Genomic DNA, 24,833 nt, shown 5'->3' with positions numbered 1-24,833 from the left:
GCCGTATTAAAGTCAGTCGGTCAGCTTTGGGTATCTGCCGTGTATCCACTTGTACTATTGGAGTTGTCTAACGAACTGCTTGAATCGATGTGTGCAGAGTTAAACCACAGGATTTAGCCGCAGCAAAATAAAGACCCATCCTGTTCTCTTTTGACAAAATCTTTTATTTTAAAATTATACGAACAGGAAGTCAAAACATCTCAACATTTTTACTGACTGATTTTTTAAATAAAAAAGTGCGTAGAAAATAAACAGGTTTAGAAATATGTATACAAATATTTACAGCTTTTTTACTTATTCAGCTTTATTCTGAGGGGTTTTAAACACAAGTTAGAATAACTAGTCAAAATTTTCACAATTTTTTTTTTAAGAAAATACAAAAAAAAAAAAAAAAAAAAAGACCACACTTCTGTCCATGGTCATCTGCAACCACGACATCTTAACCTCTCCATGTCCCCCTCCCAGAAAGACAGAGAATTCTATTCCAGTCCGAGTGGGGAGGGGTGGGAGAGGACCCAGAGCACCTGTGACATTAAGCTGGATTATGTGACGGATCCAATCTTCCAGGCACTGCAGCAGGGGGTGGATGTAGTGAGGAGGGCTGGTGTGGGTTTTCCTTTTGGGGACACTTGCTCTCTATACCCATGTTCCTTGCTGAAGCTCACAACACTAGTGGGTGAGGGGTGTGGAAGAGGGAGAAGAGTTAGAGACTAACAGTCCCTGAAATTATGGAAGAAACTAGCTTTCCTCTATTTACCTCCCACGCTGTAAAATAAATGTTGTGGGTCTACAGTGCACATGCGCCTGGGGCTGAGCCTTTCAAACACCTTTTGGTCCAGTATCAATGACGTACTGCAGGAAGAAAACCTATACTGTACAGTATTTCTAAACACCACAGTCACCCAGCTCAAATCCTTACCAAGTGATTATCTTTAAGTTATTTAGAACAGGTTCTACACAACTTCCCTGGCTTTTAAGAAGCAGCCAGAAGTCGTACATTACCTCAACACCAGGTTCCCATTGGTCCACACTGGCTATGATATTGCATGCAAATAAACCAGTCACATATGATGTGATTTATGACCCTGGTTCCAAGTATGAGTGCTTCCTGAGCTTCAGGAGGATTTGCAGAAGGATCAACAGACTGTTTTACTGCCTGGGTGTTATCTTCCAGTCAGTGGAGGGTGTATAGGATTGGTCTCTGGGTGTGCTTTGGAAATATGGCACAAGACCGCTGTTTTATAATGGTACATACACAGCTCCTGCCGCTTTGTGTATTGCCCATATAAAGGCTTTCGCCCACAACGCAAGGCTGAGCTGTGATTGGGTGAAGGCCAAAGAGAAGAGGAGTTTTTAATTCTTAGCCTATTTCAGTATAACATCCCCTCAATGTCTTACTGGCTCAGGAGAAGTACTGCTGTAATGTTAGTATAGCTCAGCTGTGAGGGGAGGGGTTCTTCTTCCCTCAACCCCCACATAAGGACAAAATAGGGAAAAACTCACCTGGCACCCTCCCCCCCCCCAAAAAAAAACAAAACCATACCAAGGGTTCTAGTAACAGAACTTCCATGCAAACCTGACAATCCAAAATATTAATTCTTAATGCTCACACAATCCGTTTAGGGGCCCCAAACAGCAAGGGTTTCAAAGATCCTTGATTCATTAGTCCAGATACACACACGCACACACACACACACACATGGACTCAGTCCCATGGAAGAGGCTGCTAAAATGCCACCATCTTTCCCATTCTCCCCCCCCCCCCCCCCCCCCCCCCCCCCCAAAAAATGCAAAAGATAAAAAATGAAAAGATGCAAGAGAAACTGCAGAACTAAAAACTAAAATTTACAGATCAAGTGATTTAGTAGTTTGTCTATAATTGATTGAGGAAGCCCTCTTCAATCTTCCAGAAGAGCTCTCTGGGAGACCTTTTGAAGGGGTGGGGACACTTCCCTCAGTCATCCCATGAACTCTGCAGTCATACAATCAGGAGGTTTGGGTGTGTATGGTAAGAGCGTTACGAGGACAGGAAGCATATGATGCCTAGAAGCCAGTTTCCTACTAGTTCATGAGTGAAGCCCCACCAGTTGGGTCTTCTCTTCTACCTATATTTGGAGGCCAACTTAGTAGCCCCTCCTTATAACTCATGAGGCCAGCCGATCGTAGAATTCACCCATTATCACAAGAAGTGCACCACATTTACTCTGGAGGCTGAACATGTTTCCAGACTTCCATTAGAAGGTTCGGCCATTCTTAGATTTCCCTTCTACTCCAATGCCTCTGCTTCCTTATTCTTCCCCTCTCTCGCTCATCTCCTAACCCAAGTCTCCAGTGAGAGATAGGCCCTGTAGATACAGATGATGATCCAACAGGGGCAAGATGCACAGAACTGAGAAGAGGCAAAGCGAGAAGAAATGAGGAAGATAGGGACACACTTGGCGGTTTGCTTCCATTGCAATTTAAGGATGCAGAAGCCGTGGCCCCACCCATTGATCACACTTCCCTCTCCCAAAGCTTATCAAGCTTCTCCTGCCCTTGAAGTAACCAGCATCGATCTTTCATCTCTCTAGTCCCTTTCTCAGGCTAGAGCAGCCTCCTCTAATCTCAGTGTAGGTCTCTCATCCCCATAATCCCTGGCAGTTAGTGCAGGAAGCAACTTGTCTCTCTGCTTTTTTCTCCAACATCTACTCTCTTTCTGGAGTAGAGGATTAAATATTGGCAGCAGCTGCTGGAGAGGGGTATTTTACAGCCACCTTGGCTTAAGTCAGGTACTCTCTCTCGGGCTTTCCCAGGCCTCTTATCTTTATGCACTAAGCTCAAGCTACTTTTTTCCCTTTCCTTCTTTAGAGGGAAAACAGGTCTTGGATTTCAGTCCTTCTCCTGGAGAGTTGTCTTTATTTGAGGAAACACCTGTCCTCTCCAGTGGGGGGCTTAGTTGAGAAGATGCCCACACTATTGCAGGGGATCTTGCTGCTTGGCTTCTCTATGTGGGGGTCTCAAATCTTCATAGGTTGGGTTCTCAGTTGAGGAAACGACGACACTTTTTGGCCCCACAGTTGCAGGGAAGCTTGTTGTTAGCATCTTCGATAGGAAACTTATAGTCATAGGTGAGCTCCTCACCACGGTAGATTTTGCGGAGTGCAAAGATGACAATGTGCTTCTGGCCTTCCACATGAATGACACGGGAATAGCAATTGGGCTCACATGAATGGTTGATGAATCGTGCTGCATTGCCATGCATAGTGGCATCCACCACATCAAAATCGTCAATGCGGAACATGTAACAGCCTATGCCCTGTGTGCAGAGAACAAACATTTAGTACATGGAGGAAGGCAGGCAGAGAAGTAGAGGGTAATGATATTAGAAGAGGACATGGAAAAGGGTGAGTGTGGGGACAGGGAAAAGGGAGAAGAAAGGCAGGGAGGACAGTGTATGAAGATGGGGAGGGAAAGGAGAAGCAAGGGCAGAGAAGACAGGAGAGAACAGCAGAAGATGGAGAAGAAGGGAGGAAAGAAAGGATAGAATAGGAGGAAAGGGTGATGAGGGTTAGTAAGAGGACAAGACAAAGCAAGAAGGAGAAAGAAAGAGTAGGATAGTAGTAGGTGAGGGAAAGGAAGATAAGGGGAAAATGGGGAGGGTAGAGTATACACAAGCCAAAAAGGAGTGGTGGAGGGCAGGGAATAAGCAAAAGGAAAGGAAAACTGGGGGAAGGAGGGCAGAACAAGGCAAGGGAATCTCTTCTTTACAATTCTCTTTACTCACTAATGGAATTCATTTCTTTCTAATCAGATAACTGTTTCCATTCTCTACCAAATTATTCAACCACACACACAGAAGAGCAAACAGAAAATGCTGGACATATGATATCATGTGACTGGAGTCCCCAAGCAAGACATGGGATTAACATGCAATGCCACCAGTGGTTGGTCAATTCCTAAAGAGTTTATATATAAGTAATTCCAAAGCACTTCTGAACACAGCATATCCCTTTTATAGCCTTGATTCTATATAAAGAGAGGCCGATCAGATCATATACATTTCTGCATGTGTTGTGGTTTCTCTATGTGTGTGCTCCTTGTAACTTCTAAATGACTGGATCTAGCTCAACCAAGGTTGGTATGGAGCTAGGTTGTTGGGGAGCCCTTAGATGGTTTCTGTTTTCACACCTGGAGTGTGCTGTCAGGGGAGGGGGGGGGGTGAGAGGAGGCATGGGGAAGGCGCAAAGTTGGGAATTTTGCTATAAGAAAACATTGGGACTAGAATCAAGGCTAGATAGAATGCTGCTCCTTCTTGTTGACGATGGTTACAAACATTGTTTCTTCCTTTCCTCCCAGCAAGACATTAAATACCCCTCGCTTGCCTTGATTTTGTTTTCCCTCCCATCGTACCTTGCCATCATAGTACTTTTCTCGTTTGTCCGTCAACACCGAGCGGATAACAATTCCAGAGTACTCGATAACCATCTCTCCTGCATCAATATTGCGTTTACAGAAGAGCCCTCGTCCATGGATAGCAGATCTGCAGGAATATCAAAACATGGAAGACCATTGAAATTGAAACAGGGAAAATAATAAATGGAAGCTGTGAAAGAGAGAGTCAGCAGGATCCTAGGACATGTCAACATTGCTGTCCAGGAATGATAGGTGATTGTATTTATATGCAAGGTAATCAGATTCAAATATAAGCATCTAGGCCCTCCCAAAGGTAAATCAGAAAAACTTTTAAAATCTCAAGAAGCTGGGAATCAACAGTAGACACTTCAGCATCAAAACACTGAGGCTGAGATACCCCCTACACTCTTAGGTGCAGGGGTATCTTGACAAGTTAGAGTCAAAAAACATCTGCGCTGAAAAGGTACAGTTCAGATTCTTTGGCGCTGAAATATCAGAAAACCAAAATAAAACAGGATTTAATAGTCACTGTTCTCTAACAGGATAAAATACAAGGCCTTATGCACCATACACAAACTAATATATGATAAAGAAGCAAACTGGCTAAACACAGCCTTACGAGTACACGTTCCACAAAGAAACCGCCGCTCAGCAAACAAAGCACTACTAACAGTCCCTTCAGTAAAGTCAGCAAAATTAACCCAAGTGAGAGAAAGGGCTTTATCATTGGCTGGGCCCATACTATGGAACACGATGCCACCCGAACTCAGATTACAGAATAATCTCAAAACTTTTACGAAAAATTTAAAAACATGGCTCTTTAAAAAAGCCTTCACTAAAGAGTGTGGAGGGTAGAGAATGAAAGTACAGGGTAATGCAGATGAGAATGAATTTACTCAATCCTACATTTAAGAAGTAATATCTCAAAGCGATAGTAACTCAATAATACACCTGGACTTGACCAACAATACTCAAATGATTTTATTTATGAAATTGTAACCGAACTTTATTGGCACCTGTTAGAATGTAAGATATCCTACATTTACTTACCTTAGTCTATGTGCCCATTTGTAAACCGTTGCGATGGTATAGAAAAGTTTTTAAATAAATAAATAACTCCTATATGAAACATCAATACTAAAACAATTATATAGAAAAATTCTTGTAATACATGCATTTGCAAATTCTTAGACTGCTATCATGCAAGGTGATGAATTAGGCTGTATAGCATATCAACATTGCTTTGCAGGTTGATAAACTGCCGTCAGCCCTTGCCATGATTGGTTGAATGTCACCACTTTCAATCACATACCAGCACAACACACTGCTTCAGTGATCATCAAGTATGTCATCGAATAAGCATTAAAATCTTTATGAACAATACTTATCTTTAGCAAATCTGTTAGTCTTTGGTTACTATAGCTCTTCCATATGAGAATCTGTACACCCAGCTATAGTTTATCTTCCAGATTTTATCTTGGAAACCGATGCTGATGACCAACACGACAATGCAGCATTTTGGCATTATTTTGCCTGCATTAAGGAGATGTTCTTCATATCAGAACAGTACCTTTCGGGGAAGTGCTGAAGGACTGTGAGGTAAGCAGCTCACAGGTACCGCAATGGCACAGTAGTCTAACCCCCAGTGTGGGGAAAAAAGTAACCCAAGCAAGCATTAAATAGCCTAATCCAGGGCTTCCCAAACCTGTCCTGGGGACCCCACAGCCAGTCGGATTTTCAGAATATCCACACTGAATATGCATGAGTTAAATTTGCATATACTGAGTCCCATGATATGCAAATGTATCTCATGCATATTCATTGTGGATATCCTGAAAACCCGACTGGCTGTGGGGTCCCCAGGACAGGTTTGGGAAGCCCTGGCCTAATCCGTCCCGCCCACACGCAGTACTACCGCCTCTCTATGGGTAGGTGCAGGGTGGATGGGATATCCACTTTCATCCTTTCAGAGGGAAAGGAAAATTAGTTTCTTACCTGATAATTTTCGTTCCTGTAGTACCAAGGATCAGTCCAGGACACCTGGGTTGTGACTCCGCACCAGTAGATGGAGACAGAGCAAAACTTGTGGGCGGAGCATATATGCCCCTGTGCCAGTCACAGCCCCTCAGTCATACGTAATGTCAAAGTAGAAAATCCATAAGGCAACCATAGCTACCTACACAAACTTGCCAATGAAACGGAAATTCCAACACCCCTACAAGAACCAGACTCCCCAACCGAGAGAGCAAAGAAACAAGGGGCAGCTTACTAAAACCAACGATGAGCGGACTCTCTGTTACTTTAGCGTAGCACTGCGGGCGGGATCCTGGACTGATCCTTGGTACTACAGGAACGAAAATTATCAGGTAAGAAACTAATTTTCCTTTCCCTGTACGTACCAGGATCAGTCCAGGACACCTGGGATGTACCAGAGCTAACTTACCGAGGGTGGGAAGCAGAGAGTCCCGCTCGGAGTACCCTCTCTCCAAACCCTCCGGCCTCGGCAGCCTGAACATCCAACCGGTAATGTTGAATGAAGGTATGTAACGACTTCCAAGTAGCTGTCCTGCAAATCTCCTGAGGCGAAACCAGAGACGATTCCGCCCAAGACGCAGTGTGGGATCGTGACGAGTGAGCCCTGAGACCCACGGGAACAGGCTTTCCCTGCACTAAGTATGCTGAGCCAATGGCCTCCTTGAGGCAACGGGCGATCGGCGCCCGGGAAGCTGCGGCCCCTCTCTTGGGACCGGCGAACAGAACAAAGATGATCTGTCACTCGAAAAGGATTGGTACCCTCCAGATAGCGAAGGAGGGACCTCCGCACATCCTGCTTCCATAAGTCCTTCACTTTCGGGTCCGAGGAATCGCCTACCGGGAACTCGGGAAGCTCAATTGACTGATTTAAATGAAACGCCAACCCCACATTTGGCAAAAAAAAGAAAGGACTGTGCGCAAGGAGACTCCCGAGTCGGAAGTGCGCAAGAATGGCTCCCTACAGGCCAACGCCTGCAACTTCGAAACCCGCCGTGCCGAAGAAATGGCGACAAGGAATACAGTCTTCAACGTGAGATCGATAAGAGTCGACCGCTTCAAGGGCTCAAACGGTGCCGCGCAGCGGCAGAGGGAGGAGAAAACCCAAGTCCGATTCCAAGACGGGCACGGATGACGGAATGGAGGACGGAGATGTTTCGCCCCCCGAAGAAAAACGGGAGATATCCGGATGCAGGGCGAGGGAGGATCCATGAACCTTACCTCGCAAGCAAGGGCCGCAACCTGGACTCGGAGGGAACTGCACGCAAGTCCTGTGGCAAGACCAGCCGGAAGAAACGCCAGGATCTCGGGGATGGAAGCGGAAGAAGGGTCAGACTCGGACAAAACCAAGGACGTAGACTGCTTTCTGGACCTCCACAGCGTGGACCCGAGGAACCGGTTTTCTACAACCGATTTCTCTCAAAAGCCATGTCGCGAGACAAAAGTGATCCGCATCCTCCAAACAGACGGGGCCTTGGCGGAGGAGCCCCGCCAACCCCCGAAGGCGGAGTGGAGCATCCACTGATAACTGAATGAGGACCGCGAACCACGGCCGCCGCGGCCACTCCGGCGCCACCATGAACACGTTGGACGGGTGCAACTCCATGCGCCGAAGGACCTTGCCTAACATCGGCCATGGGGGAAAAACACGTAGAGCAACACCTCCGTCGGCCAGGGGAGCAATAACGCGTCGACTCCCTCGGCTCTCCTCTCCTGACGCCGACTGTAAAATCGCGGAGACTTCGCGTTGTGCCATGTGGCCATCAGATCCATTTGAGGCACTCCCCACGCGTCGCAGATGAGGAGAAACGCCTCGTCCGCCAGCTCCCACGCTCCGGGGTCCAGATGATGACAGCTGAGCAAACGTGCCTGGACTTTGTCGACCCCGGCAATGCGAGACGCTGCAATGTCGCTGAGATGTTGTACCGCCCAGGATACCAAGAGTTGCGCCTCTTCCGCCAGCAGTAGACTCTGTGTCCCGCCTTGGCGATTGATGTAGGCCATGGATGTCGCTTTGTCCAACAACACTCGGTCCGCCTTTCCCCGCATCAGCGGCAGAAAAAGACAGTAGCGCCAGGCGAGCCGCTCTGGACTCTAGCCTGGTGACGGACCATTGTGATTGAGCGTAAGACCACCGGGGTTACCACCGTCCAGTTGGGAACCAGGAGGGACCCTCCACAAATCAGGTGGTCCGGATCCAACCACCAGTGAAGACTGGACCTGGCCTGGGCCGTGAGTGGAAGCGGTAGGTGGAACTCTTCAGACACCAGCTGCCATCGGGAAAAGTAAGGCTGATTGTAATGGTCGTAGAAGCACAAAAAGCCCAGGGAACCACCTCGATCGTTGATGCCAGAGAGCCCAGAACAGGCAGAGAATCGCAAAACAGCGGCAGTCGAAGAGATAGGAACCGTCTCACTTGACACTGCCGCCTGCGCACACGGACTCCGGACCGGACCACTTCGCCCTGTTTTGTGTCGAACAGGGCTCCCAGGTACTCCAAGGACTGGGTGAAGACTCGCTGACTCATGTTGAAGTTGACGACCAAGCCCAGGGACTGCAAAAAAATGGAGGACTCTGGCGACCGCCTGACGACATCGATCCTCGGACTTGACCCGGATCAGCCAATCGTCCAGGGCGGGGTGCACCAGGAAACCCCGCTCGTCAAAGCCGAGCCGCCACTACCCCCATCACCTTCGTGAACATGCGAGGAGCCGTTGCGAGGCCGAAAAGGAGAGCTCGGAATTAATAATATCTGCTCAGAATGCAGGATGCCCACGTGGAAGTATGCTTCCGTGAGATCCAGAGAGGCCAGAAAATCGCCTGAAGCACCGAGGCAATCACAGACCGGATTGTTTCCATTGTGAAGTGTGAGATGCGAAGACATCTGTTTACCCCCTCCAGATCCAAAACTGGCCTTGACGTGCCGTCCTCCTTTGGCACGATGAAGCAAATGGAGTAACGGCCCTTGCCTCGCTGATCGGAAGGGACGGAGGAGATTGCTCCCAAGCTTTCCAGGCGTCGTAGGGTTTCTTGCACTGCCGTCCCTTTCTTTGGGCACTGGCAGGGTGACATCAGAAATATGTCTGCCGGACCGTAGCCGTGTCATATGACGCTGAGGACTCACCGATCCGACGTTATTTTGGCCCATTCCTTGAAGAACAACGTCAACCGCGCCTCTACGTTTGGGACGATGGCCTGAGGTTGATGCGAGGGATGAACCAACTGTATTTCAAAGGGAAGCCTTGGGCCCCGAGCCCGACAGGGCACCCCCTTGTCTACCGAATCTCTTCCCACAAAAGGACTGCTGCCACTGCGACCGGGAAGACGAGGACCGGTAGGAAGGCCCAGTAAACCCCTGGGGTGCGATCTTCCGTTTCCCCGAAAACGCGCCCTGCTAAGGAAAAAAAAAAGACCGAGTTCTGGGCATGTCCTTAGGCAGTTTAAAAACCCTGTTCTCCCCCAGGGACATCATTAAATCATCGAACTCCTTGCCAAACTGCCTCTAGAACGGCAGCGCTCCGAGGTGAGCCTTGAAGGATCCATTCGCCGCCCAATTGCGAAGCCAAAGAAGGCGGCGTGCGACCTAGCAGATGTACGAAGGAGATCGTGGAGGGCAACTGCTCCATAGGCTATCGCCGCCTCCAGCCGGTCTGCCTGCGTGGCTTCCTCCACTGCCAGATCTGCATTTGCTTGGAGGACCTGGGCCCAGCGTGGACTAACCCTCATGGCGAAGTTGCTACAGACGGGAGTACGGACCCCCAAGGCTGACACCTCAAAATCTTCGTAAGCTGTACCTCCAGCTTCCTATCCTGAATGTCTCTGAGAGCCGTGGCTCCCGCGACCGGGATCGTCGACCGCTTCGTCAATGCTGACACCGCCGCGTCCACCTTGGGGAGCCGTAGGAGCTCCAGGACGTCCTCCGGCAGCGGGTAGAGCTTATCCCTGGCCTTGCTGACCTTCAGACCTAACTCCAGTGAATCCCATTCGCGAAAACAGGATATCCAATGACGAAAAAATGGAATGGGAAGGCCACTGCTGGGTCAGTGAGACTTAAGAACACTGGGTCCATGTTGGTTCCTGGCTGGGAAATTACTGGTAGGGGCTCCACCCCCAGATCCTGAAGGATGGCCGGGATAAGAGGGGACAGCTCCTCTCCCCGGAACAGCCGAACACTTTTGGGGCATCCCCGTTGACGGCTTGTGTTCCTTCGCCCGCTCCGGGCTGGGGGGAACCATCCCCTGCTGTTCCTTTGGCCCCCCCCGGGGGCTCCTCGGTCGAATCCACCTCCTCCTGCGAGGAGGACTCTGTGTCCGTCCCCTGAGGGACTCCTCTCGGCGGCTGGGGAAAAGCCTGGGGCCTCCTTGTTTTCCTCTTCTTAGGTTTGCCTGCCACTTCCGCAGGAAAAAATTTTCTCCGCCCTGCGCCTGCGTCTCTTAGGCTTAAGAGCTTTGCGCAGCAACAGGGCAAAGTCAGAGGAAAATGAGGACCCAGAGTCCGAAGAAAGCTTCACCCGCACTGGCCTGCACAGGGAACTCAGCCCCCTTCTGGACCTCCACAGTCCCGGGGCGCCCCTTCTCGATGCCCTTCTCTGTGGAGAAAACGCGGGAGACATGGCGCTAGGCCCGGCGGCCTCCCGCGCGATTTCGCGGGCTGTCCTAAAATGGCCGCCACTCCTGCGCTACTCGGGAAGGGGTCAGCAGGCCTCTCAGAAACTGCAGCAACACGCGGCGGCGATCGAGCTGAGCGGGAACGGCACCCCCGACTCGTCCCGGACGGTCCCTCTCCGCCCGAGACACAGGAAGAACAGATGCAGTCCATAGAAAACCGCGCACGCGCCGAGCCGCATGACCGGCCGACCGACCCCCGCGGCATCTCGCACAAACGCGGCAAGAACACAGAAAATAAAACTGAAGAAAAAAATTAGATTCGGTCCCCCCGTCCAGCCGCTCCCCCCGAGAAACCCCTGAGACGGAGCGCAAAGAAAACGGAGAGCCGACAGAAATAAAATAAACACACTTTTTTTTTTTTTTTTTTGTACTTGCCGTTGTCCTCGGTCCTGAGGTCCTACTCCAGCGGGGGTGAGTGAACCGGGCTCCCCGGTGTCACCCCCGACGCTGCCACTAGTTCAGCCGGGCCCTCAGCCCTGGCAGCGGCCTCAACCAGGGGGGGATAGTCCCCTCAGAACCTTCAAACCCCCCTGGGAGGCAGGACGGACCGGATTCCTTCAAACTTTCCAGACTAAAATAAAACTAACCAGCACTAAGAAAAAATCAACAACCACCCTGACTGACTAAAAAAAGAACCCAGGGCGGGAAGAGGCTGTGACCGCACCTGCACCACCTACTGGAGACAGAGTAAGACTGAGGGGCTGTGACTGGCACAGGGGCTTATATGCTCCGCCCACAAGTTTTGCTCTGTCTCCATCTACTGGTGCGGAGTCACAACCCAGGTGTCCTGGACTGATCCTGGTACGTACAGGGAAAAGAAAGATATCACAAAAGAAAAGCACAAATCAAAAACAGCTTCATACATACAGACTACATCAGATGATTCATGTAGTTCAGTGATGGCCAACTCCGGACCTTGAGAGACACAAACAGGCCAGGTTTTCAGGATATCCATAATGAATATGCCTGATAGATTTGTATACAAAGGAGGCAGTGCATACAAATCTATCTCATGCACAGTCATTGTAGATATCCTGAAAACCTGGCCTGTTTGTGGCTTTCAAGGACCGGAGCTGGCCACCCCTGATGTAGTTCCTATGAATCAGCACTCATACAATCAGATGTCCCATCTCCTGATCCACCATTGGACTGGCTAATATGGAGTATATCATATGAAGATTCTATTGAAGATAGAAAAACAACGCACTACCTAGAATTCCTCATAAATTAAGAAAAATCCACAATCACATCAAAATAGCATCTGACGTTCATAGGCACGAAGCTGAATATGAGTTAAGCAAAAGCATATCTTCCAGTAAAAATGTGAATAAAGTAATCAGTTTAGCAAAAGAATTGAAAGCAAAGAAATGGATAACAGCTAAACAATACATGAAACTACTGGGCACATGGCATCAACAGTGCATGTAACATCATTAGCAAGACTAAAAATGCATCAAGCACAACAGCATCTAAAGAGCAAGTGGAATCAGTTCACACCTGCTAAGCTACACAATGAAGTAAAGAATTTACTCTCATGCTGGACAAACAAAAGGAACTTGCTGCATGGCCAAAACTTCCACCCACCAGCCAAACAATCTATAAGGACGACTGATGCATCTCATCATGTTTGGGGATTGCACCACCACCACCACCACCACATCTGTACACAGAGAGAATGCTCGAAATAAGAATCTATTCTTCATAACAATCTTCTAAAACTCAGTGATTTTCAATACTAACACATCCCAAGTTAGGCTGAGGAACAACATCATACAAATTGGCAATCAGGTTGCCATGTTCTAAATAAACCAGCAGGGAGGAATAGGATCCAATATGGGGGAATATCCCCTTCCCCACCAGAAGCGTCCCCACCGTCATCATTGGTATCATTGTGATCCACCTGGATTAGACGCTTGACCGTGGAGACAGGCAGAGGAGCACTCGGAGGGCCTGAACCTACCTTAGTAGGAACTGTTGCTTCAGCAGACCAGCCCTGTAGAAATGTCTGCAATCCCTGGAAAAATTCCACCCAGGAAAAGGAAGCAGAGTCCATTCCAGGCCTCTTAGACCCAAACCTGATGTCCTGTGAGCCAGTGTCCCCCGAGGACTCGACCCTCAGACCAATCATGGGAGGAGACCCCTCTTCAGTTTCTCCCTCGGTCCCACTCCCCTCAGACTGAGAAGGGCCATCATCGGCAAATCTCCCCAAGCATCCAGGCAGCGCTGACACAGGCGTAAAAGAAAGCTCTGGCTGAATGGCTCTGATGTGGCAGGCAGCACAGATAGATAGGCGTTTAGGTTTCCTCGCTGCGAGAAGCCATGCTATAGGTGCACAGCCCGATGAAGGCTTGTGTCTAGCTTTCCTGTGCCTACAAACGCACCTAATAAGGATGCACAAAAAATGTGGGTCCAAGACCACAAGCCTAAGCCACTCGTCCTACTGGATGCCCAGGACAGATGCCTAAACTGGGCGCACAAGATGTGCATCCAGAAATAAGAACGCTCAATCGCACACACAAGAATGGGTGACTCCCGGTCACGCAAGCGCTCGCTGATGATCTGCAGCAAAAAAGTGCGCGAAAGTACCCCACGGCCTACTGCACACCAAAATGGGAGAAGCCTGGAAGAGGGGCCTAGCAAAAAGGCTGCTCAACCCACCATGCCTGCACTCTCTCCTCACAGAACTCCCCAGCAGTGTGAGCGAGATAACACCCAATAGTTAAAAAAACTCCCCCCCCCCCCCCCAATAGTTAAAAAAACTTACTTGAGCTCAGCCCTCCCTGGCTGAGATTAGGAATAGGTCCCAGCTGCGGAGGGGAAGGGCTAAAGCCTTCACTACTATGCAGGACAAGGCTATACTGAGAGAGGGACCGCACGGTATCACCTCAGGAGGCAAGCAGTGCTACATAAACATCTCTTTTCCAACTTCTTTCTTCTTTTTACACTCACAGGCAAGGGAAATGCATGTGAACCATATGCTGAGATGGAGAATACTGGTGGGCTGTCAGGCCGGGACTATATAGCCGTGACATCAGCTTTTGCTCCATCTCCATCTCCATCTGCTGGCAGAAGTGCATAAACCACTCATTGGGATTGACCATCCGAATGCTAAGGGACAGCTGGATCTGGAGGGTCATCATATCTGATGATCTTAAGGCGGTCAAATAGGTGGCTAAAGTGACGGCAAAAGCCAGAAAGATGCATGGTCAGCAGAAAAAAAAATGGTGATACTGCCCCTATATAGGTTCCTGGTGAGACCACATTTGGAATACTGTGTGCAATTCTGGAGAACGCACCTTCAAAAGGATATAAACCAGTTTGAGTCTGTCCAGAGGGTGGGTACTAAAATGGCCAATTTGTTAAGTAACTTAGTTAATACTATTTCCACGAGGTAGTGGATTGGAGCCCAATTTTGAGGACTAAATACATTATTGACTAAAATTGTATTTCCTGACTTTCTACTTGTGCAAGTACTCTGGGTAGTCATTATGTTTTTCTATTCAAGTGTTTATATTCTTGAAATATGTAATTGGAAATTATAAATAAAGAATTAAAAGAAAAAGAAACCAGACCTGTCTCAGCCAACGAGGGGCTATGAGGATCATAGTCCTGTCCTTGCAAAGATTCAAGAGAGTCTTTGTTACTAGTGGAGCTGGAGGAGACCCTCGCTCCAATGTCAGGTGAAGAATCTGAGGCTTGTTAGCCACGTGTCCTGTACAGGGAGCAGAATTGAGGAACCTTCCTTTTCCAAGGCTCTGTGAAGAGATTCACCTCTGGACTTCTCTAGAGGTGGAAGATCTGATTCATGACCCCTTGGGGCCAGAGACCAATCATGGGGTCTGAAGGTGTGGACTCAAGTCTGTCTGCTACCTCATTCTCCGTTCCAGCCAAGTACATGGCCCTGAGCACTATCCCCTGGTAAAGGGCCCTCAACCAGATCTGGACTGCTTCCTGACATAGGAGGTACGATACCATACCTCTCTGCTTGTTGACATACCATATTGCCACTTGGTTGTCGATCTGTATCAGAACAATTTTGTTGGACAACTGATCTCAAAGTCCATAATGCATACCTAATAGCTTGGAGCTCCAGGAAACTGATTTGATAGAAATGTTCCTGGGCGGATCAAATGCTCTGGGTGCTGAGCCCATCTACAAGAGCTCCCCAGCCCAGGGTGGACTCATCCATGGTTATGACAATTTGGGTGGGAGGACTTTGGAAAAACACCCCCCCCCCTTTACATCTGAAATTTCCTGTCACCAGGACAAAGAATCCGGAGTGACAGTGATTCAGATGCAGTCCTCAGGGTCCACTGTGACCTCAGGGTCCATTGGGCCTTTCGGACATGTAAATATGCCAAGGGAGTGACATGAACTGTTGCGACCAAATGGCCCAACAGTCTCAACATATGCCAAGCTCACACCTGCTGGCTCTGTTGAACCCCTGCCGGCTCTGTTGAACCCCTGCCATGATGGTCATCAGGTTGATGACCTTTTGCTGGGGAAAAGAAGTCCTTGGCCTGAGCCGTGTTTAGCAGGGCTCCAATGAAGTCAATTGAGGTGATGGGCTGAGATGGGACTTGGGGTAGTTGATAACAAACCCTAGTGTCTCCAGCACCTGGATGGTCATGCACATGGACCCATCAGCCCCTGCTCAAGAGGTGCTCAAACAGCCAATCGTCCAGATACGGGAAAACGTGAACTCACAGTCTTTGAAGATATGCCACTACCACAGCTAGGCATTTTATAAAGACATGTGGGGCAGACATAAACCCAAACGGCAGATGCGATACTGGAAGTTTTGCTTTCCTACCACAAATCTGAGATACGTCTGGTGGCTTGGGAAGATCTCGATGTGAGTGCACATGTATTTGAGATCCAGGGAGCATAGCCAGTCCCTTTTGCAGGAAGGGGGATCAAAATACCCAGGGAAACCATCTTGAACTTTTCTCTTTTGAGGAATTTGTTCAAGGCCCTCAGAAAATACTGGGAGTAAAATCCCATCCTCTTTTCCCTGGAACGAGTTTGACCGCTCTAGTTGCTAAGTGGGAGGAGAGCTCCACTCTTAGTAAATTTCTGATGTGCTACTGGGCCCCAAAAATGGGTTTGGGGGCAATTTGGTGGGGTATCCAACAGATTCAGTCGGTACCCCTCATGAATGATGCAGAGAACCCACTGGTCTGAGGTTATACTGGGCCATGAGTTTGCAAAGAACCTAAGCCTTCCCCTGACCAGCAGATCCATCGTTCCGGGTACAGGCAACTTGGCTATGTTCTTTGAGATCGAGTCAAAACCCCGTCCCTGGAGTTGACTGAGGTGCCAGCTGAGGCTTCTGGCTCATTGTTGCCTGGTACAGCCATGAGAGCCCTGAAGTGACTGATAGGAATGAGGTGGCGGAGAGTAGTACATCCTCAGGTGGAAGAAAGTACAACCTAGTCCCAGACCTCAAGAACTTTATAGCTAAGGAGAGAGGGTCCTGAGTGCTAGTGGAGAACTGCTGAAGGGTCGCATGGTGGTTCCAGATTTGGGTCATCATGTCTATCTCTGAAGAGATTCTCTCCCGAACACAGCACGTCAGCAAGTCACTCCTGTACATCTGATCTGAGATCCAAGGCCCAAAGCCATGCGAGCTTGCGGGTACTGATTCCCACTGAGGAGACCCTCGATGCCATCTTGAAAACATTGTAGGTTGAACTGTGTTTTCCGTACCCTTTTGCACCAGCGACAGGAATGTGCCTGTTGCTAAGGAAGTTGCTCAGCAACATCCTGCATCTTCTTCTAGATATCCTGCATATATTGGCTCATGTAGAGCTGGTAGGCCACTATGAGGGCAATAAGCATAGCCCCCTGGAACGCCATTCTCTCAAGAGCATCCATCGCCCTGTGATCCTTCTCCGGGTGCACCAAGGAATGGGTCTTTGGAAGCTTGGCCTTCTTCAGAGCAGATTCAACCATCACTGACTGGTGGGACAGCTGACACTTGTTGAATCCAAGAACCGTCTGGACTGCGTCTGCCTTCCTGTTCATGGGAGGTACTGTGTGGGGGTGTTCTCACATCCTCAGCATTAATTCCACAAGGATCTTGTGCACTGGGTCTGCCACAGTCTCCTTGGGAATCTCTATGACCTAGAAGGTATCGAGCATTTTTTGCCTGGTATACTCTTCAGTCATTAACTGAAAGCGGATGGCTTCCGCCATCAACCGGACAAAACCTGCAAAGGAGAGCTCCTCTGGCAGGGACTATTTTTGCTTCACTGGAGGAGATGGATCAGAGGGGAGAACATCAGAAGCATCTCAGAGACCATGGATGAATCATTCCCCCCAGCCGGTCTAAGGGAAGCTTCCTCCTCCAAGGACCTGGCAATGATGACCAGATCAGTAAGAGGTGGAGGTGGTGTCCTGCAGGAAATTGATGCCACTCCGGGAATCAATGCTGGCTGGGTTGGTAACACGCCGATGAGCGAATGCACAGATTCCAGCAGCAGCTCGAGGAGGGACAGTGCAGGTGCTGTCTGTGCTGCACCGCCGAGGCCACGCATTGCATTCTTGATGGCTAGCTGTACAAGCATCTCCAGTTCCTCCTTGAACATTGCAAAACCAACACAGGCTGGGATGGAGGATCAGTTCTTTGGAGCAGAGAGGAGGATCAAAGGCTGGCATTAGGATCGATGGAGTCCGTGATGCAGAACCAGCATCGATGGAAGACTGGCTTTCCTTGCCGAGGGGGTCGCTTTGGAGGCATCATAGCAGAAGCTAATGCATCCCTGTGTCCGGTACCATGCATTAATGGGGACCGATGCTGATGATTCTTTGGCTTCTCTAAATGCTCTGCACAATCCTTCCCTGGTGCAGAGGTCGATGACAAGGAACCCTACATTCTTGACCTGGAGGAGCCCGACGATGGATGGTCTCCGGCATCCCTTTCAGCCGATGGCCTTGATGGAAGAGATGGCCCCACAGATATTGATGGCTTGGCTACGAGGTCCCTCGATGCCGATGGATCGGTCTTCTCTGGCTTGAAGCACTACATTTTGTCGAGCCAGATTTTACATCCCATTGGGGTCATCCTGGGCACTTGCAGCAACCCCAGATGTCATGTGATGCCCCAAGGCAGAGGGTACATCTATTATGGGGGTCACTCATAGTTGTGGTCCTTGTGTACAGGAGGCATCACTTAAAACCTGAAGTGGACATGTCATGAAATAAAAGTGATGGAAGTCAAAACACAGATGGCAGCGGCTGTTGATGGCCGGTGGACACCGGACACACCACTGCCCCAAGGGTATTAACAATGAAAAGAAACTTACTGATAAACTTTGAAAAACCTAACTAGGATGCTAATGGAAGAACTGGGGGGAACCCCACGTCGACCGCACGAGGCAGTGAATGAAAAATCACGAAAATGCTTTTGGTTTTTTTGGGTTTTTTTTTGAAGAGTAGGCCACAAAGTTAGAAAACAGAGGTTCTCACCCAATTGCGATACAATACACTCTGTGGAAAAGAAGAGACTGAAAGTGACCCCGTGTGGATACGTAGTATAATTCATGCTGCACATGCTCAATGAGACTCAGTCAAAGTTCTAGAAAGTTTTCCGTGCCAGGCTCCATCCAATGATGTCAAGCATGTGTAAGGACTGCCATCCTGCTTGTCTTTGGAGAAAGTGGTATTCTCTGTGAACAGCAAAATAAACAGCACCCGATCCCTCCTGCCTCTCCAGGAAGTTAAAAAAAAAAAAAGCTTGGAAAGTGACTGAGGAGATTTGTACACTGGGACGTTGTCACAGGAAGGCTCGCACATGCTCAGAGAGCAAAACAGAACTTTCTGGGTTTTGAAAGAAAAACAACCCAACTCAGCATCATCGGATGACATCACCCATCTTGTGTGGCTGTTTGTTTTGCTGTCCATGGAGAACACCTATTATAGGCAAGCAACTTTGCTATTTTTATGCACCTGAGAGTAATTAATGGATGAAGTGATATATTACATCGCTAATAATCAGTTGCCATAAATATATCAAGTGACTGAAAATAAATGTTAAATATCTATTCATGCTGCAGATTACATTCCCTGCAGGTAATGGTATCTTTTTATTGTGTCAACATAAGAGTTACCCAAAAATGATGCTGTACATAAACTTTTGAGTCCATGTTCAAATGCAAGCTTATATTATCTTGAAAGCCATCTTGTATCATCATCTTTGGACTATTTTTTTCTAGGACTAATATGATTACTAGACTATAGTTCTGTCTACAGACAAAACAATTATTTGATAAAAACAAATATACTACTACATAGGCAGCCCTGGATAAACCATACTACTCTAACATCCGTTCATTCTCACAATCTCTCATTTTAACCTTTTAAGATGGTTAGGCAGTAGTCTTGAAGGATTGCTGATAGCAAAATTAAATTTACAATGGGAAATTTGTCCATTTCCTGGAATCCTCTGCCAACACCATGCCCCCTCCAAACCTACCTGTATACTCCCACTGCTTCCTTGGATGTCTTCTTCAAGTGCCGATATCTCATAGCCATGGGCAGCTCCAGGCTGGTTGCCCGCCTGCGAATGGCAACGAAAAGCACATTAGAACCAAAAGGGGCTGCACAGAGGTCACTGTTAGCTACAGAGGAAGACAGACTTTCATGCTCAAGTTTCTTCTTGTTCCTTCCTTTCCTGGCACAAGTTTGACAGCCTTCTCTGCAGCTTTCTCCTGCGGTCTCTCGCATACTGATTCATGCACCAGTGACTGCTAAGGCACACCTAACATTTTCAATCCCATGGAAGCAAGCAGATGGTATTACCATGCAAGAGACTTCCTTACACGTGTTAGCAGCTGGCAGTAGGGAGCCCGCATCTTAACTCTCAAGCGCAACTGACTGATCAGAAGTTGGTAGCCCTAACAGCACTTTCTATTTTGTTCTTTCCATACTGATACTGAGCAGCTATTCATCATTGTTCTGACCTTTGGTCCTACTCGAGTACAGCCTTACAGATAAATTGCAAAGTTAGTACCTGCATACAGTGAGGAGCTGCTTTACTGCCCATAGTTACCTGCTGGACTTCAGCTGTACCTCATCCTCCTCTTCATCATAGGGACAACCTTCTGGGAGCATTCGATGCTGGGAGGCCAGGAAGTTGAACATGTCAAAGGTACATTTCCTGAAAGCATGCATAGCAACAAGGAAGTGTCAGTGATTTAGTCACACATGCACATCCTAAACGCTGCTCCTCTCTTAGCAAAGCCTCTGTGTGCATTGCGGCAGGCTGCTTCCCTCATCCATCGTCAGTATTTGACCTTTACATTCCTACAGGCTGCTTCTTGCAAAACACCCTTCCTTCCTTCATGCACCCTGCTCCCTACATTGCCAGCCATCTGTCTCAGCTCTATGACAGTCCCTTGGCCCCCGCACCTGAGGTAAACCTCGGCCCTGGTGCAGCCGCTGGGGTTGACAGGCAGCTCCTCCTCCATCTCCTCATGCTGGTGAAAGCGGAATTTGTACTTGCAGCAGCGTTCAGCGCCTTGGAGCTGCTCCAGCAGGAAAAGCACAGCATCATGGTGGATTCCCAGCATCCGCACACCGTTCATACCTGGGATACAAACATGCACGGCAAATTTCAGTGCCACATAATTCTCCTACCCTTCAGCTGCCGTTCTAACTTCTACCAGGTTCTCTGCCTCCCCTCTGCCCAGACTGGTTTAAAAGCTCCTCACCTTCTTCCAACAGGACACTAAGACTAATCAACTTAGTTTTGTTTGCTTTGTAGTGCTGACAAATCAGTATTTCTCACATTCTATGTAAATACTCCGGATCATTCCTCCATCAGGAGGCATTCCAACCCCAATATTCAAGGGGAAGTCAAGGACAGTAATTTGCTTTGAAGGAAGACATTTGATCAGGTGATCAAATTTAGGACATTTTACTTGCTTATCCAATAATGCTCAAAGCTAGGTACACATCAGCATGTAAACCTTAGCCAGCCATACAAATACTGTACAAAACCATGCTCAGTGAGGGTGTCCACAGCATCACAAGAGAAATATTTCAGAGGCAATTTTCAAAAGGATCTCCGCAATGGGTGTTTACCCAGGGGAAAAATCTTGAAAAACTGACCTTGCACCCTCTATGCAGGGGTAGGATGCCTGTGCTTTCCTTACCCCCCATGTATTTTGTACCTGCAAAGTATGTGAGGTGAAGAATCCCTGCAGCAGCCCACTATGGTACTTTCAAAAGGAAACTGCGTGGGGCAGTTCCCTTTAACAACTGGCTAACATCCTCTATGAACGTGAAGGGTTATTCAAAGAGCAGGACGATGCACTAGGACTGTTCACTGTGGAGAAATAGCCGATACAGCAGTTGCTTACCTGTAATGGGTGTTTTCAATGGACAGCAGGACAAACCGGTCTCACAAGTAGATCAAGTCTGGACGATGTCATCAGACAGCACAGATATGGAAAAAAAATCTAAACCTTTCTGAGCAAGTACAGGAATTCCTGCACAGCTGCCTCCTTGCAAACCTGCCCAGCTGAGCTTCAACGGGTGGAGGGTGGGGATTGTGTGGCTGGTTTGCCCTGCTGTCCACAAGTAAGCAATTGAGTTCTTTGTGGACAAATCCATCCACACACGAGTGGGGACTCCTGATGTGAGTGCTGTAAACAAGTTTGCTATATTTTATCTCTGCTCTTTGTTTTTTCTCCTAATCCATTAAAAAGAATCTTTTTCCAAACATAAGAACATGCCATACTGGGTCAGACCAAGGGTCCATCAAGCCCAGCATCCTGTTTCCAACAGTGGCCAATCCAGGCCATAAGAACCTGGCAAGTACCCAAAAACAGTAGTGCTTTGTAAACCTATGAACAGAAGACCATGTGGTTATTTGGCAAATAAGAGCCTGTGTGGAGGCAGGAAAGCTATTACCTTCTCAGGTTAAAGCTCATTCCACCAGGGCTCAGGTGGTCTCATGGGCGTCTCATGCTGTCTCCCGCCGATACCCGTCGAGTGGCGACATGATCCTCCTTGTATGCCTTTTCCAAGTTCTACCGCCTGGACATACAGGCCTAAGAGGACGCAGCCTTTGCAAGAGCAGTGTTAACTGGACCGCGGGCAGCCTTCCGCACATGGTAGGAGCAATGGATGGCCCCATGTGACAGGGGCTGACCAATGGCACCGGTAGCCCCTGTGACATAGTAAGGGCGAAGATATCGGCGCCATTTTGAATACTGGCAGCCGACGGCCCAATTGCAGGAGATCACTCCTGGACCCCGCTGGACCACCAGGGACTTTTGGCAAGTCTTGGGGGGGGGGGGGGGGGGGGGGTCAGGAGGGTGTACTTAGGTTTTTTGGGTTTTTTTTATATTCGCTCCATAAGCCGCAGACATTTTCCCCCCACGTTTGGGGGAAAAAAGTGTGTCTTATGGAGCGAAAAAATACGGTAACTAAAATGAAAATAAAATATTATATGAAAACATTTTGGAAAAAAATACGGCAGAAGCTTTGAGAGAGATTTTTGATGTCCGTTCGGTTCAACGAAAGGAAAAAGAGTGAGTAGGCTTGCAAGGCAGCAGCTTCATGGGAATTATTGTGCATGCTTAGAAAAGCTTTAACTTTTCTGAGCTATCGAGATGAGATGACAAAGGCTCCAGAATAGCAGGTTCCAGCCCTGTTTTTTTCTTGTTCGCCCTGGTATGGGTTTTGAGATTTATCTTGGTTAGGGTACAGGTCAATACTGAGGGACTGTAGGTGGCACTCTCGGGTAAGTAGCAGGGCCTCAAAATTTTGTTCTGTCTCCACCTGCTGGTAGGGATGCATACACCCACTTGTCTGGCCTGATCTGTGGTATTTCAGGAACGAAAATTAGCAGGTAAGAACCGATTTTCTTGTATTTCCAAAAACAATGATCAATTACATGGTGTTAGGGAAGAAAAAAATCTACATGTCTTCGTGGACAAGCAGAACAAATCCATCCATGCAACTAGACAGAGTATGGATAATGTCATCCGACTGTGCTGACATGGGAAAACTACTCTTGGTTAAGTAGCAGGGCCTCAAAGTTTTATTCTCTGCCTCCATCTGCTGCTAGGGATGCATAAACCCACTTATCGGGACATGTACAGGAACTACCCCTTAGCCCCAGGGTCTGGGTCACCACTCGCCTGTGAAGGACAGATGTCTGAGCCGGCTGTTCCCTCGCGCTTCCTGTACCTTGTCAATCACTGCCTTCCAGGCACCTGTGGAGGAAAACAGAACGTACAATGTTGGTGAAGAGCAGACTCATCTTCTGCAGTATCACCACCCACAGCTTATGAATAATCCCATGCCAAAGGCACACACAGGGGCCTGGTCTCTCTCCCTTCATCTGCTGCAATCGCCTTTCTTTACCTTCTCCCATAAACTCTCATATTCGCTTCCTTCTTCCATTCTTTCACCTCATGCTCACTTCCCTGCTCTCATTCTCTCCCTCCAACAACTCATCTCTCTCATGATTGCTTCCCTCTTGCTCACTTTCCCCTTCTCATCCTCACCCTTCCATCTCCCTCATGTCCCATTCCCCCTCCATCAGAAATGTTTCCCCTCTTCTATATCCTCTCCCCCTTCCCCTCATGCTCATTTCCCTGAGATGTCTCTTCCAGTGACTGTTGGGATGGGCCATAAGGTACAGGCCAAGCTCAGGCCACTTAAAAAAATTTGCATCTTACAGTCTGATATACATTGTGTGTGATCTTGAAGGCTCATCCTCATCTTTTAATAATTTTTAAGGTGGTCAATTATAAAGATAGTAAACCCCTGCAAAAGAGCTAGAAACAAACAGCAGTGAGAATCTGGGGCAGTTTCTTTGCCCAGAGTCATGTTCCCTCCTTACTGTCTATGCTTTCCGTTGTCACACTGAACCCGTCCTCGTTGCTGATCTCAAAGCGTAAGTGAGGTTGGTTTTTCCTGGGCTCCTCGTTCTCCTTGTTCAGAGAGGGCACATCCTCGTCGGAGCTGGAGGGGTCACCTGTCCCCCCACCCAGAGAGAGAAGAATGATGAACAGTGAACATAGCACAGTGTGATTTCCATCTGTCTGGACAGCAGGGTAATATCTTCCCAAAACGTTTGAGATTAACACCTGGAAATACCAGATCTCACAAGACCTGCAGCTTTCACTTGCTAGTGTAACTACTGAAACTCCTCCTCCCAGTAAGCACGGATCTCTGCTCTAAAATCCTACCTTGGCTCCTGCCAATCTACCTGACCTAGTGATGAACATATGACCCACAGCATAATGGGTCGCAGCATTTCATGGAGAACAGAAGCTAGCTTCTCCAATCAGCTAAGACTTAAAAAGGAGCAAGCACTGGAGCAAGTACACAGCTTTCAGCTTTTCCTATCTGCTCTACACCAGTGTTTCCCAACCTTTACAAGTCCACGGCACTCTTACTTTAAGAAAAATGTTATGTAGCACCGGCCTCCATGGAGCAGGAAGTGTGGACATGGAAAAGCGTCGTGTGATCAAGAGCAGGGAAGTATTGAAAACCCCACCAGTTTCTTTCAAATTCTAAAACAAAGGGAAAGAGGGGCTGGAACCACACATGAACCCATCACGCTGGACCTGCTCCCTGTTTATACAAGTGCAGGAGAAGGGAGACGTCAGCGCGCTGCGAGCAGCCGGCTCCGTTATCTTGGATCTCCACATTCAGACAGGTCGATGCAATATTGGCTGGCGTAAAACGGGCGCTCACTCTCCTAATGCCCGCCCAGCCACC

General features: G+C 48.3%; 1 protein-coding gene across 1 annotated transcript in view; it reads right to left on the bottom strand.

Annotated features, from left to right (window-relative positions):
• Positions 1-1,788: 1,788 nt before the first annotated feature.
• Positions 1,789-24,833, bottom strand: part of KMT2B (lysine methyltransferase 2B) — a 357,171-nt gene continuing 334,126 nt past the window's right edge. The window contains exons 32-38 of the mRNA XM_029577331.1: positions 23,950-24,084; positions 23,243-23,317; positions 20,502-20,679; positions 20,143-20,250; positions 19,567-19,650; positions 4,390-4,519; positions 1,789-3,295 (exon numbers count right to left, since the gene is read on the bottom strand). Coding sequence (XP_029433191.1) covers positions 3,020-3,295; positions 4,390-4,519; positions 19,567-19,650; positions 20,143-20,250; positions 20,502-20,679; positions 23,243-23,317; positions 23,950-24,084 — 986 coding nt within the window. The 3' untranslated portion in view covers positions 1,789-3,019. The remainder of the gene's footprint in view (positions 3,296-4,389; positions 4,520-19,566; positions 19,651-20,142; positions 20,251-20,501; positions 20,680-23,242; positions 23,318-23,949; positions 24,085-24,833) is intronic.

Source organism: Rhinatrema bivittatum, chromosome 14, assembly GCF_901001135.1.
Source record: "Rhinatrema bivittatum chromosome 14, aRhiBiv1.1, whole genome shotgun sequence".
NCBI lineage: Eukaryota > Metazoa > Chordata > Amphibia > Gymnophiona > Rhinatrematidae > Rhinatrema > Rhinatrema bivittatum.
The sequence above is the reverse complement of the archived record's forward strand: the minus strand, read 5'-3'. Positions and strand labels throughout refer to the sequence as shown.